General features: G+C 41.8%; 1 protein-coding gene across 2 annotated transcripts in view; it reads left to right on the plus strand.

Annotated features, from left to right (window-relative positions):
• The first annotated feature begins 5500 nt into the window (after positions 1-5500).
• Positions 5501-15850, plus strand: part of efna5b (ephrin-A5b) — a 100600-nt gene continuing 90250 nt past the window's right edge. For both annotated transcript variants that reach the window (XM_042422304.1, XM_042422305.1), the window contains exon 1: positions 5501-6664. In XM_042422304.1, the coding sequence (XP_042278238.1) occupies positions 6540-6664 (125 nt within the window). In that variant the 5' untranslated portion in view covers positions 5501-6539. The remainder of the gene's footprint in view (positions 6665-15850) is intronic.

A 15850-nucleotide genomic window follows, 5' to 3' on the forward strand; every position in this document is an offset into this window, starting at 1 on the left:
GTATATATTTGTTGAAGGCGTGTATATGACTTCATCAGACCGACGCTATTTGAGCTATAATTCTAATGTAGGCTACGTCACCTCGTAAATGGTCACATAGTTTAGTCATTAATGGTACACAGCAGTGTTTGCACCGCAGTGCATTTCAATGATAAATCATGAGACGCAAGATAGTTGAAAAAGAGGCTATAATGAGCCCTGGTAACCGGACGTCTCCTTCATAAAAAGGCTGAATATCAAGTTATAACCGATCAGTCTGATGTGTGTAGAGATCTGTGTGGTTATTCTGTAACAGCCTAATGTTGTTTTGAGCCGAGTTAATAAAAGTAAACACAGTGAACGACCGTGCGTAATGGCACTGCGCTCCTGCGCTGCACTTCTCTAATCAAAGGCTGCAGATTTATCAACATATCAGTCAGTTTCATTTGAATGAACCTCCCACTTGTTTGCGCCTCTCCTCCAACCTGTGCACCGTGCGCTCTGCGCTGGTCCCCAAATACCGCGGAGACGGGCAAAGCGAGTTCTAAGGTCAGAACATGCCAAACAGTCGGATGGCTGCTTGCGCTTCCTCCACGAAAATAGGGCTCGTAGTTTTAGTTTACTAGTATATTGTTTTACTTTGTGTTGTTTAGTGAATTGGGTATCTCTAAGGGCACCTAACGTTATATAGGTAGGTAGGCAGATATTGGACCAACATGCACCTGGAAGGGTCAATGGTCTCTTACTAGAGCAAGAGAGTTTGCTTACTTGCAATTGATAAACAAACCTCATGGAAATAAACTTTGCATGGACAGTGGACTTCTTTTGCCTGCATACACTACATTCCCATGCTGCATCAGCTGCCCCTTGATTCTAAGTTCGATAAAATTTTAATTATTAACAAATGGCCACCACACTAAACTTAATCCCAACTGAAGCTGTCTTCGCCAGAAAAATGATAGCTTTGGTTGTTTGGTGTGTGAAGTGTTTAACTTTGATACCAGTGACTGCAGGTACCATCCTGTCTCCTACAAGCGGTCAGTGTTGGTTTCTTTTAACCATGACCACGGTCTTTCCCAAACTTTATCCAAGTAGTTTAACTTGACCAATATTTAACCCAAGAGGTTCAGATGATCCGTTTTTTGTCAAAATCCTAACATAGTCTTTTGGGGATTAGCAAAATTTTCCTCATCTTTCTGTTCAAGTGAGGCGAACCATACAAGAGTGAATGCACACACATACAAACTCTCTCTTCATCTCTCTCCGTTTTTCTTTTGCACCTGCACAAACACAGTCAAGCCATCACCACTGTAAGTCCCTGCATTCTCTCTTTGTATAGAAGGACCTTGGCTGTCCCTAGTGAAAACCTGATTCTTCACTGAATAGGAAGCCCTTGTCCTTACATTCCTCTGTCTACTGCGCTGATGGTGTACTAATGGCAACATCAGTCCCCATCTGGTGTCCATCATTTGGATTCAGGGCAGGGCCCGTCCCAGCAGATACATCCGATTAGTCGCTCTCATCGATTTGTGCTGGCTCGTCATGACTTAGTCAACCCAAGGTGTCTCTTCTATGACATGCTGTCTCCCTGTGATTTAGTTTGCCAACGCTCTAAGTGCATTGAGTGTGACAATAAAATCTTTAATCTAATATGCATCCTAAAGAGGGAGGTGGCGGAGAATAAAGAGAGAGTGAGAGAGCGGCAGCGAGAGGGGAGGTATAATGTTCTCGATGAGCTCAGATGTAATGAGAAAGGTTTGTGTCAAGTTTATGAATATACACAGTACACACACTTAGGTTTGAGTCTTGCTTTCTGATCTTGACTGATGACTGTACGATTTTAGGTGTACAACATGGTATTAAATGGGTTGTCAAACAATCTTAGTTATCAACAGATGAATACACACAGGTACACAATTACTTATTTTTAACTCTTTGTGTAAAGTCCACGCATAAGGGGAGAATTATGATTATTATGTTCTGTAATGGCCATAAAAATTTCACATCTCTGCTCCAAAGAGATGGGATCCTATTTTCGATTTGTATGTAACCCAGCCTTATCTGTGTATGCAGTTTGAAGCTTATAATAGTGTGAGTGGGGTTAGAGGGCGCAATGCATGCACGGTAATTTTAACTGATGCCACTGCACAGGCTTGCGAGAGAGCATCATATTTATGGATGTGTGAGTTGTATATCAATGAGATTCGAAGCTACACTGTCTGAATAGATCATTACACAGATCCCCAGCACACTGCTCGATCTACTGTATCCCACTGCTGCTCTGTATCTCAGTAAACAGACATAACATTAGGGAAATGCTATATCTTGCAATACACGGTAGTAATGTACTGTAAAGCTGTAAGGAGACTTTAGAGAAATTTGATGATGAGGGAGGATGATTTTAAAGGTGTCTTGAGAGCAGATTTAATGTTTCCTTTTTATGGTTTATAGTATTAAATGCAAACCATTATACCTGTAAGGTGCCACTTTGTCTTCTGTATCCAGTCAATGGTTTAGTTTTATATCTCTTTTGATGGAAGGGGCTTTCATAACTGATTAATTAAATTCACATCTAATGTATATATATATAAAATCACTTTTTCTGATGTGTGTATATATATATCATATAAATCATGTATATCAGAAAAAGTGATTAAATTGTGCACATAGTTTTAATTAATGCTTTAACAAACAGTATGACAATTTTTCCCCCACTGTCACACACCTCTAATTGACAGATATTTCCGAGAGAATTTGTTCAAAGGATCTTTTTCGCTTTTCATGTCCATAATTGCCTGTTGGCATGCCCGACCTGCCATGTTGACACCAGACAAACCGAGCCACATTCTCACATCTTTTTAATGAGTCTGTGTTATGATGCAGGCTCTAATTGTCCTGTTGGCAAAAGAACAATAACATTTAAAAAAAAAAAGGTATGAACCACCCAGCCTGTGAGTTAGTCAGGCAGTCAGCCTTCCCATCTCACCCCGCTGTGACCCTGGCTGTGTGAGCATACACATTACTGTGTGTGAGAGAAGGAAAATCTCAGGCTTGAAGCCAGACACTTGTCATTTTGGCCAGAATGACTTCTATATATCAAACTGAAGCTCTTGATGAAACCAATTACCCTGTATCAAAAAGGCATTATCATAGAATCATGACCAAAATCAAATTGGAAAATAAAACCTCAAAGTTAAATGTTTTTTTCAGTGGGAAAGATGAGGAACTCCATCTCCTATAAAATTATAAGATACTTTGTGTGCATAAGATTCAAATGTATACAATTTATGAGCTGAAGGAGATGTAGGAGACAAAAAAGAGAGAAGGATGTGTGTGTCAAATTTTCATCCTTCTCTGAAAAACGCATCACCTGATAACTCATAGTCCATGTCAGTATTGTTTTCCCCCTCACTAATCAATCAAATAGAAAAATAAACCCAGATTTTTTGGAAATAGAGTTCAAGCCATCTTTCCATCACTCTGCTGGAACATGTGGATGGAGGTGAGGGAGAAAATAGGCCCGCATGAGAAGTAATCAACGCAGCCCACTATGATAGTGACAGCGGGTTAAGAAGGGGACAGGGAGGGAAGCTCTGTTTCTATGCCAGAGAAAATGAAAGCAGCTGGGGGTATACGCTGTGCGCACTAGTCAGTCAAATATGCTTGTTATCAAGTGTGTTTTTATATGTGTGTGTGTGTGTGTGAGAGAGAGAGGGAGCGAGAGAGATGGAGCGCAGCAGGAGAGGAATGCAGTCATGGCTGTAAAGTGGGTGTGAAAACAGCCATGTTCACTGACCTCCAGGCTGACCTCCCCACCCCTCCTCCCCTGGTAGTTGATAGTGTCCTGTGCGTGCGTGCATGTGTGTGTGTGTGTATTGCAAAAAATGCTTGAGAAAATGTGAAGTGTGTGTATGCCATGCCCGTGTTTGTGTGCATGATTGCAGCCTGTGTATGTGTGTGTGTGTGTGTGTGTGTGTGTGGTGATAGATATAAGTAAATGGCCCTGAGTTTACACTAGTCCAAGGGAAGGGGTCAAGAGGATTATCTTAAAATATGAGTTGCCCTCTCACCCCGTCCTTCCTCCCTCTGTCTTCCCTCTCCCCTCTCTCGCTCTTGTACCCTTGAAGGCAAACAGCACCTGTTGCACACACACACAGTAGGCGTTCAGGACCAACAGCATCTGATTTTCTTGACTTTGCAAGGATAAAATTATTGATGTAACAATCAAGGTTTTTCTTGCCTGAATAATGCCTGAATAAATTAATCAACTTTTAATTTGTATTCCTTTATATTTTCTCAGCTAGGCTACACATTTTTCTACCTCTATTTTATATTGTTGCTTCACATAACACAAGGGGAGGATATGGCAAGCAATTTATAAAAAAGTCCCTAGACCTCTTTTGAAAAGCAAATCTAGTCCATCACCTTTAGAGCAACACTACACAAATGTTAATGGAGAAAATGCACAAGGATTATTCCACTTGACGGTCCTAAATCTGGAGGATTATCATAGCAATTCTTTGAAAATGCCATACAACCAGGTCACTTATAAATTCACCACTGAGCACTTCTGCACATTGTATCCGTAAGAACTCATGTTACCCTATTTTTCGTCTGGGATTTCCCACCTGAATTTAGGCCTGCTGCTCATTTTCTAAAGTTTCATAAATCCTCCTTGTGCGCACTCGTCTGATTAAGGCGCCGACAGACGCGCTTCCCCTGGCGCACTCGAACTTGGATTTGTCCCCGGCTGAGTCAGCCATCCCGCCTGATCGCCACTGCGGGGCGTCTGGGCGCTGGAGCGGCGCCTTGAACCCCTTCAGTCCGTCTGCTCCCCGCAACAGGCTGCCCTGTCACATCTACCCGGAGCCCGCATGGCCATCATCTCTCAACAATACACTATCACACAGAGGGGCTGTGAGGCATCACCATCCTCCGCCTCTCCGTCTTCATAAACCTGTGAGCTGGATCTGACCTTTCTAGTGATTCTTTAAATATGATAAAGATTTTTGAGTTAGCAATACTGAAAAATGAATGGACGATATTATCAATTGAGTGGAAACGCCCGTTTGCAACATTTTTCATTATTATATATTTTCGCATGAAATAGCCTAATATGATATTTAGGTCATTTTTAATTGTTCTAAATTATTATATTAAAGTCCAGTTTATATTACCTCAACACTGGCTTCTTTCTTGATATTAGAAAAAAGCCACATTTGAATTGAATTAAGTTGAATGGAGAAGGAGTAACTGGAGTCCATGGTCTTTGCTCCGCTGCGTCCGTTTGCATGTAATTAAATAGCACCCGTGCGCACTTATCGGTCGGATCTGACAGTCGAGTATCTAAAAGCGGTCCCTGTCCTGGGCACCTCTTTCCCCCGTCCCCTTCCAGCTTTACCTCTTGGTAATTGAATTAGCTCGGTTTTAGGCGGGGGAGGGGCTTGGATTTGTTCGAGTGACGCCCATTCAAATAATTCCAAACCAATGGGACTATCCCCCGCTCCACCGTAACCAAACCCACTCTCTCAGTCGGCGTCTGGAGCTGCCTGCCTTTGCTCTCACCTTCCTCTGGATCCCGGCGTTTTAAACCCAAACATAAGAAAGAGAGGAAGACTACACACTACGCACATGGGAGAACGCAAGATTTTTTTCCTTCCTGCGCGTCGCACGATGGCTTATATATGAGGAGGACACTCTGGGATGCGGACATAAACAAGCGTCTCCACTGAGAGAAGCGCATGAGAAAACACAACGCTGTCCGTCCTCTCTCCGACACCGAGAAGGACTCCTCCCCACCTCGGCCGTGACACCTCCGGTAAATCGCTGAAAAGGGATAACACTCTTTTTTTTACGCTGGAAACGAAAGACCGAGTCTTCAAATAGCCTGACATTACCATTCATCTGCCAGTGACTGTATGGCTTTAAAAAGTTGCCTGGAGAACATGGACATCTGACGTGCGCCACACGGCGTCATTGACACATTGAGCCCCTCTCTCTCTTTTCTCCATCACATCTTGGACTGACTAATCCCCTGCGCTCTGGGTTTGGAGTAAGAAGAAGTATTCAGCAGTTGTCATTTACCCTGACACAGGCTACATCCAGTAGCTCCCTGCAGAAGGGGAACATATCACACCACAGAAGACACTGTCTGTTGTCCTCCGCATTTGTAGCCTATGTGTTGATCTCGCTGTTTGTGCATTAGTGGGAGAAATATTTTGTCAGTCCACCTCCGATCTATCAGAGCTGACCCTGCATGAAATAAAGCCTATGATTCATCTGGACTCTCGACCTGCATCTGAGAGAAAACACAGTGACGCGTTGGTTCTGTAACTCAAACATTTCCGTCGACCTGAACAAGTGTCATCTCAAGTTGTCCCTTGAATGGTCACCATCTGGCGATTCCCTTCGCGCTTTCTATGTTTTGCACGTTTGTATTTGTTTAGCATTCACGGCCACATGTGAATGAGACTCATCACCTGTCCCGGTTGAAGCGCCCGTACAACTCGACTGACTTACCGACACTGAAGAGGAATACGTGCCGAAGTTTTGCTGTAGTGATGCTGCAAGTGGAAATGGTCCTCTTCGTCTGCCTGGTGCTGTGGATGTGTGTATTTAGCCAGGAGCCCAGCTCCAAAGTGGTGGCCGACCGCTACGCCGTCTTCTGGAACCGGACCAACGCTAAGTAAGTGGCCTCACACCGGGCAGGTTTACCGCGGAGAGTCGGCGATGTTCCGTCTCCTCGGATCTGCATGAAACACGGGGTTCGCAGGTTTGCTGAACCTCATCGGTGTTTATTCTCCGCAGTGAGGGCATAATGCCAGTAGCTGTAGGTAGGCTACATGCAATAGCTGAGGGTATGAACAGGAGTGTAAAAGGCTACTGTGTCGTATTTTCAATACGTGGCTGCTCATAAACAGCGCACCCTTAGAGGAAAGTATAGATTAAAATCGTGCGTAATAGGCCTGGACGTACTTCATCGTCTGGTGTTGTGGCTTGCACGGTCAATATTGTCCAGATAGGGAAATTCACGGTACCTTTGTGAATTTAGGCAAAGGAACAGAGCTGTAAAAGTCTGTAAAACCTGGAGCGTTATCTTGTGGTGTTTCTCTGGCCGGCGGACTCAGGCTGGGCATTTATACGACCCAACTGGCCTCATTAACACCAGTATAACTAACACAAACAGGTCAACATCAGCACAAATCCTCAAAGTCCATTTACCTGCTGAATGTGGTCATTCATTTACTCACTTCAGACTGCGTAGATTCACTGCCTTGATTTTGAAAACTAACGAGAAAGACAACTTCTGTATGTGTTTCTGTACGCCTTAATCACACGAAACACCCGATACTAAATGCACCAAATGAGAGCTTAATATATCAGTCAGTATTTAAGAGTTCCCTTACGAAAGTCATTACAGAAACTATAATGCGATTTATGGACATACAACGGCCTCAGCACATCGAAAAAGCACCCAAAGGAGTGCTTTGTCAATATTATAAAGGGACCATGGCAAAGAAATTATATAAGGAAGACAGTGACAAAGAAACACTGTAAAGCCATAGTAGAACATTATGGTGATTTTTACCTAAGATTTTTAGTGTAGAGTGTTTATTTATTATTATATTATATTATTTTTTAAAATAGTTGCTTAACAACTTTAAGTAAATGAACGTTTCCTAAAGAAGTTGAGAAAAATTTTGTTTTTTTCCGGTCAGTATGAAACAATTTGTAGCTTATTGTGTAAAAAATAGTGTAAAAATTGTGCATTGTAATGTACATTTTGACCCTTGGCAAAGCACACTGCTGTAAAGAGAAAAAAAATCCATTTCAATTTGGTCAAGTTGTTCAAGCTTTTAGAGAAAAAAATAATACGCTAGATTAATTTACTAAATTAAACCTAAAGAATGCAAATAAATTCTGGAACATAAAACTCAGTGTTACTGGGTCGTATAAAACTGTGAACCTATTTCTAATAGCCCTACGATAAGTTCCCCATTCAAAACTTTTGAAAACTTACACACTGTATAACAGTGCTCAGCTTTCTCATTTAAAAACAGCTTCCCTGAAAAAAATCTACAAGCTGTTTTTCCTGCTTTTTTTGCATAGTAGTGTTCATGAATGGTTACTCATTCATACGTTTAGAGTCACAAGTCATGTCCTGACCTTATGACTCAAAAAAAAAAGAAAAAAAAGAAATTGTATTAATAATAAGAAAAGTGGCAGCAAAAATATTTTAGTAGTGAAGTTAGAATTGTATGTGCTGGTTGTGGGACACACTAGAGGACTTTCGCAAAGTTAAAAGTTTATAAGATGTGCTACAAACCTTGAGTCAAACGTCTCTCTGCTTGGACAGCCTTAAGTCAACCTCAGTGTTAAGTGTATATATTTGTTGAGACAGCATTTCCCACTAAAAGTCCCTTATGGAGTTAGACTGTACAGCCTTGTCCCGGACTTATTAAGTCCAAACACTGCTGGTGGAGTTTACAGAGATCTTTCACTCAACTGCCAACGGCACTTAGTATTTGTTGAATAAAATCTTCAGCTTAGCCTCCAAGTGCGCACAAAGCCATTAATAGCACATGCTGAATTTGTTGCACAACTATTTATATTCAGTTTGAAGTTTGGGAAAACAAGATTTATTGCTTGAAGCAATTAGTGGTCAGGGGTACAAACGGAGGGCTGACTGTAAGCACTCTCCTGAAGTCGGGGCCAGTCTAGTGGGGTGTGTAGATTCTCGGACTGATATATTGTAGACCATGACTGTTGTATTCCGCATCTCTACTCCAACTTACCTCGGCTGTTTAATTATGGGCCGCTTTCTTCACTAGAGGCAAATGCAATTTTGAGTTAAATCTTGATTTCTGCTGTTGATAGACGTACTTTCATTAGACTCTACATTTTTTTTCAACAAAAAAGTTTTGACTTGACTGGCTGCTCAGTTAACTTGATATCTTCCAGATGTGCTGACAAGTTTTCTCAGTTTCAGTGTAGAAAAAAAAAGTGTAGTTACAAAAAAGGGAAATTTAAGTAAATCTACTGTTAATCTCAGATCTGACACACTAACATTGGAAGAGAGAGAAAACAAGTACTTTGCGATCCACTAGGCTGCGTGCATGCTGTGCTTTTTACTCTCTTTGCGTATAATCTGAGAAATAGATAGCTTCCTGAGCCTCATCTGTTTCTGAAGCTCTGACTTGCCCGAGGAAAGGAAACAGGTTTTCACAGAGGCTGTAATGCTGCTAACACCAGTCACTCCGTTCTACTTAATCTAAATAGAGTTTGTTTGACTCTCACCCCTGCAGGGCTGAGGCAGGAAGCCAGAAAGGTAACAAAACAGCAGAGAGGAGACAGCAACAAGGAGAGATAGAAAACTTGTCTTATTGATGACTCAGTTAATAAATATTGAGTCCCTTTCTTCATGCATTACTGTCGAAAGCTGGTGTGGCACTATAACGTAACTTGGCTGCGTCTGCCTTTGTTCTGAGGCTTCACAGTCTCACCGAACGTACGGCTCCTCCAAGAATTTACTGTATGAAACACCCCACGCACACAAACAAGCAACAGTTAAAACTAATAATTTCACTTGTCATAAATAATGATTGCAGGTAACTTCAAGGATAATTTCAGTATTTTTTCCAGTAGGTTAACTTTCTCCTTTATTCCTTGTTGGTGTTTGAACACAGTCGCTCAGGGTTCGTTTTACTAGTCCGAGAAAAAGCCATTTTGTCACCATTCTTTTTTTTGAACCATATGAAACTGCAGCTTGCACAGACTTGAAAATCGCCTAAGCTAGATAATCCATCACACTAAAGCTACAGTTTGAGTTTGGTTTTGTCTCAAAATCTGTTTTGTTTTTAATTCATTGTGCCTGAGATGGATGTTTCACATCATTGTGTGCAATATGTTATCTTCTACTTAATCACCTGAAATGCAGAGACAGAAATGAAAGCTTCTACATGGAGATAACAACTAGAACTGATACAAATTGTGTCACATTCTTCTTCTGTTATTTTGGGGATTCCAACTAGAGTCAATTTAAAGTTTTAAGGTAAAGATTTTCAGATAAAAAGTGCCAAAAAGCAAGTAAATATTAAATTGTCGCATTAAATGTTGTATGAAAGGATAATTGATTAGGGAAAATGTATACTAGACTTACCCGTTTCTAACAAAAGAACTCGAAACTCAGTGAGTCACTTATGCTGTTGTACAAGTCACACACCAGTATAGACTCCTCTACAGTTTAGACTGTTAGTAACACTAGATGAGGAATCTCAGATAAGGCCTTTTTGTGTTTTGCAATGGAACTTTTTGTCCGGCAAAGTGTTTATGCAGGTTTTAAGTTCTTATATATAGTTTTCCAGCGGTCATAATTATAAGCAATTGGTAGATTACTGTGGAATTTTATTTCGGTGTAGTGTATCGTAATTTGTGTTAGCGGCTCTACAGTGGTTTCTGTAGATTTTTGTGTTGTTGGGGGATTGGGGTAGGGGCTGAGGGGATTTCCTTGCTGTTTTGTTGGCGTCAGTCCATCGTTGTGTCTCATAACTCCAGAATGAGCCCAGAAACTTGCTAACTGCTTTATTATTCTGAAAAACACCTTTATCTTCCCTTTTATTTACCTATTTCTCTATCTCTCTTACTTTGACACATCCACTCTTTATCTGTTAGTTTTCTGTTTGTGGTTTAGATGTCCCTTGAACGTTTCCCTATCGTACCTTAATTTACAGGTTTAGCATTTTGCCTATCGAAAAGTAGTTTTGGAGACCAGTTTGGAGAAGTTTTATCTGTTCAGAGCGAGTTTCTTCAGCTTGAAATAACTTAAAATACAGGGACATTTCTCTCCGTGGATTATGCCCTCTGCTATCTAGCCGACTGTCTTTGCTTGTGAGTATTTATTCTAATGAGGGGACAGACAGTGGCTCTAATGATGTCTCAGCTGTAATGCTGAAGAGACAGCCCTTCCCTTCTTCTCTCCCCTCTTACACTTTCTTCTCCCCCATATCCCTCTTCGCCTTTCTCCCTTGTTGCCTCTCGGCGCTCTGCCTCTCCCTTGTACTCTCCCTCGCTCTCCCTCGCTCTCTCTCTCTTCTCCCGGCACAGAAAATGAATGAATACAATTAGATATTTCGGGAGTCCCTCCACGGTTGATGGTGGAGAAAGACGCTCAGAGGTCAGGCATACTCTGAGAGGAGCGCAGGGAGAGGTCACACACATACGGCAGGGAATAACGAAGCAGAAAGTTGGCCTGCGAATGACAAACTAGTAACTAGAACACTCCTTGAAGTGGACGGTGTTATTAAGATTAAGTATCATGCTATTGTGATCTTGCAAATTTCTCAAGTTGATTTGTATTTTGCAGCATAATCTGTAGCTCAACAAACAGCCTGGAAAGCATTTTTTTTTAATGTGCTGCCTTTTGTTGTAGTCGTAAAAATGTATTTTTACAGTGTAACTGGAGGCCTACATGAAGTAGTTGTGTCACTGGTATCAAAGACAACTTTCCTTTGTTACAGCCGTGTCTGGCTCGTCTTTGTCTGTGCATGTTTTTGTGTTTGAGTGTGCATGCAAAGTGCCAAATGAGCCATGAGGTCATATAGGACTGGTTTCCTCTCCCACACACAAAGATACTATGATAATTACATCCTTCTCCCTTGGACTTCTCATTACCTGTCACAAACCAGTGGGACATGAATATATTTTGTCAATGTGTGCTTGCATGTATGTGTATGTGTGTGCACATGCTGACTGTACACTATCGGGGGCTCGTACACATAGGTGACCCATCTGAGCGTGAAAATTATGTATTATAATAGTAGCTTTAATTTAGAATTTAAAATCTGAAAAGCTGTTATTTTCAAAATCAAGTTTATATTGCCTTTGATAGCTAAAGTGGGTTGTTTCTGACCACATGCTAGTCTCTCCTGTCCTCCTTATCATTTTCTTTTTTTACTGACTCGCTCGGAGCTGTGTTTTTGCTCTCTCCACTGCTCTGGCTCTCGTTCTTTCCCTCCGTCTCTCTATCTGAGGGCTGATATGTTCTTGTTAATGACCCCTTGCTCTGTCATTCTTTTATGCCTGTGGCATTGGCAGGCACAAGCACCAACTGAGCTGTGGGCACTGACAGTGTAGGGGACACAAAAAAGTGAAACAGAGGATACAGAAAAATAAACACAGGGCTTGACGGAAAAAAAACAGCAACCGTTGTTGTGCGATGAAAGTGAGTAATAGTTTTATTAGGTTTAAATGGCACTCTGTGTTTTCTCACCAGACCTGTAAATGCACTTTCCATTTAAATTAGATGTTTTTTTCTATTAACTAGAAAATGAGCCCAGCAGGCAGTAGTCAATGCTTAGTCAATGTGCTTGGCAGAGCAGCTGTTCTTCAGCGTGTGGTGGAAGAGAGGGAGGACTCTTGGCCGTGACCCTTGTGGAGGTGCTATGCGGCGGATAGAAGCAGCCCTGTCGCTGGGGGTGCCTGGTGGTCAGGCTGTAGTCTTGGATATGCTAATGCAGCTGAAGTAAAAGCAGCTTGCAACTGGATAGAAAAAGGCATTACCAACATTAAATATCTGATTTTATATATGTATATGTTCACTGAAAGCCAGATCATTATTTATTTAACAGTATTATTTAAAATGTTATGTTCTTTAAAAATGGTAAGTTATTATTTTGTCTTTGTAAATAAATACATTTTTTATGTTTTTAAAAACTATTATTAAACTTATTTTTGAACAATTAATATTATGCTACTTGACCTTCATTCTGGTGATTTATTCACCTGAGTACAATAAAAAAGAAACCTGTGTTTGTTCATGATTAGATAAATATTACACAGTCTGATAAAGATTAACAGTGTTGGTCCTAAGAGCCTTAAAAACACCACCGTCAATTTAAATGTTAGCTTATACTCCAAAGGCCGGATGGTATCTGAAATGGATGATATTGAATGGCAGCTTCATTTCACTTGCACATGTTTCCCTCCCTTGCCTGGGGAACCAGATTTTAATGTCCAGGTTTTTGTTTTCAGAGTAATCACTCCAAGGTCAGATGGAGTGCTGAAACACCGCTATCAGCAGGCCGATCTGTCTTTTAGCCCTCATTCAACCCGTGGCTTTCAGAGGAACGCTCCGTATAGTTCTACTCGGAAACAATAAAGTATTAACCAGCTTATGAAACACCTACATGTGCAAAACTCTATAAAAGACTTATATTCTGTCATGACAATGATAAAATAGTGTTTCCCTTTTTTGATAGTTGGTCGCCTATCTACTGGATGTGTGCGTTTGTTTATTCAGGTTCTAATTTTTTCTCCATTCTTGCTCTCACTGTCTCAGTTTCACTCAAAATCTCAATGTTGTGGAAAGTCCCCCCAACTGTTTTTTTATTTTTCCTTAAGTTATTTTGTGACACCCCGTAGCTGCTGTGGGGAACAGATCTGGTAGTCCGGGGTTGTATTTTTTACTGTGAACACCTGAGTGGATTTGTAAATCTTAGTTAATATGAACATAGCAGACAGAGACAGAAAAACTTTCTTTCCGTTGGGTTTATTTGAGCATAGATCTCACATCACAGAATATGTTTCATTTCAAGACCCCAAAAAGGAGTATTTAACTAGAATACAGGACTGATGCAGGTCCAATAACAGACGCTAGACCAGGAATCTTGCTATCATGTATTATAAGTCCTTGTTCGTGGCTGAAAATGGCGCTACTATATCCTTCTTCAACTCCTCTGCTCTCCTCTGTAAGATGGAGGCTTTTAGAAGCAGCTGTTACTGTAGTAACGCTTGGTTGATCTATCACCCCTGACCAGAGAGGGGCGCTACTGAGAGAGGTCTGATAGCCTCTTGTGTCCTCTGCTCTGAGCCAAAAGCATTACAAGTGTACACTTAAAGTGAAAACTACATATATCTGCTTGATTCAAACCACCTCTTTCCGCTTTGGTTGATTTGACCTCGTTAAACTCTAGACATATTGTATTTACAGGAACTACACTAGCATGTAAAGGGCCCAAACGACTGATGGGTTTCAATTTTATTTTTCTCTCTCTGTCACTGTTCACTATTCAGCTGGAAAATGTGACGGGAACGATTGAGACTGCTCGTTTTTTAGCCAGACACATTTTCCACAGATAATTCCTTTCATGGTAGGCTGGCTTCGGACCTTACTCTGGCGTTTTCCTTATTTAACTTGGGGTCTGCGGGGGAGTGACTGGATGTTTTTCTAGCTGGGCAGCAGTGTGGAGAATAGATCCCAGAAGAGAACACATCTCCAGCTTGTGAATAAAGACCTAATTGACGTGTTGTAGCCAGTTGTAAATGACTCATGAGGTAATTCGTCTTCACAGACAGACTGAGAAACACACAGTGGGGCTGTAGAATTGTGTGGTCTGCGTTCCCTTTGGAATTGACACAATCTATTTGGTTTATTTCCAATTTTTCATGTTCCCAAATAGAAATTTTAAAAGCAATAAAGTGCTGCTTTTAGCCACAGACGGCATTATCACCTCCTCACCTGCATGTGGCGAGTATCCTTGGATGGCTTACACGGCTTCTTGCATTTTCATTTGGCGTTTCTTTGTCTGCACTGGCACAGTCAAGAAAAGGTGAAGTGAGTTTGGGTTGAAGGACTAATTGATTCCCTGGCCTTGTTGTTAATATGAACACCTCTTTGTAAAGTTTCCTCTGCTCTGACAATTTTCCATGGAACATAAATATGAATAAACAACCAATCAAACAATGTTGCTTTGACTTTGTTCAGTCTACCGTTGTGGCGAGGCGTGCCAATAATAAGCTAGCTGCATTAGCCTGTTTGAATTGACAGTAGAGAAAAATACTAGCAGCCAGTGCCCCCCCTCACCCCCCCATGCTGGGCCGTGAGACTGAAAGGCAGCCATTGTTCTGCTCTCTCTGTCCACTCTACATAGCCAGGGCTGAAAGTAATGCATGCAGTTTAAACGGAGGGAGAAAAAAAGGGAGGGCAAAGGAGAGGAGTGAGGGGGATTGGTGTGAATGGCGAGGGAATGGGAGAGTGCACAGCTAAAGTTGTAGTACGCTTTGGACAGAAAAAGGGAAGAGAGGAGGAGTATAATGTGAGCGCCAGACACGAGGGGAGAGGCGTGTAGTAGCCAGGGGTGACACAGTGTGTGGAAAAGAAGAAGTGGCAGTTTCTCTCATTTGCAACCAGCCATATCCATCCTCTCTCATCTGCCTCTCTCCATACTGTCCAGCTCATCAGCCTCCCTCCCTCCTTGTCTGTCCTTGCCAAGGTTTAAAGATGCATGTGTCTGTCTGTCTCTGTCTGTCTGTCTGTCTGTCTATCTGTCTGTGTCCCTAGTGGTGACAGTGGTTGGTACGTTGGTTGGCGGTGGTTCTCCAGGGGACAGACTGCAGGTCCTCACCCAGTGGAGGTGTCGTCTTTGCGGTCTGGGTTTAGTGACAGAGGGGCTATTTTCTACAGAGACAGGATTAAGCCTGCTCAGGTTTAGACCCCTGCTTTGTTTCCCCTGACACTGAAGACTCCAACACAGAGGGCTGTGTTTACTTGGGGGTTGGTGCTGCAGTACTAAAGTTGCATCTTGGTCTTTAAGCACTATGACGCACTGCACACTGTGCCCTTGAAAGTGCATTTTCTCGACATGCATGTATCACAGTCGGAATGCCGGGGTGTGTGTAATGTAGCGGTTTAATGAAGGGCTTCATTCCAAAATGCTACATATATCTGCTGTTGAGACAAATTGGCACAATAAGAATGAGCTGTTTTCTTCCTCAGACGTAGATATACTTTGCAAGCGAAGGTCATAAAATGATGCCCTCCTTTCGTTCAGATGAATTATGTGGATAATTATGCGTGATTGTAATTCCAATGGTG

The sequence above is a fragment of the Thunnus maccoyii genome, chromosome 9, assembly GCF_910596095.1.
Source record: "Thunnus maccoyii chromosome 9, fThuMac1.1, whole genome shotgun sequence".
Taxonomy (NCBI): domain Eukaryota; kingdom Metazoa; phylum Chordata; class Actinopteri; order Scombriformes; family Scombridae; genus Thunnus; species Thunnus maccoyii.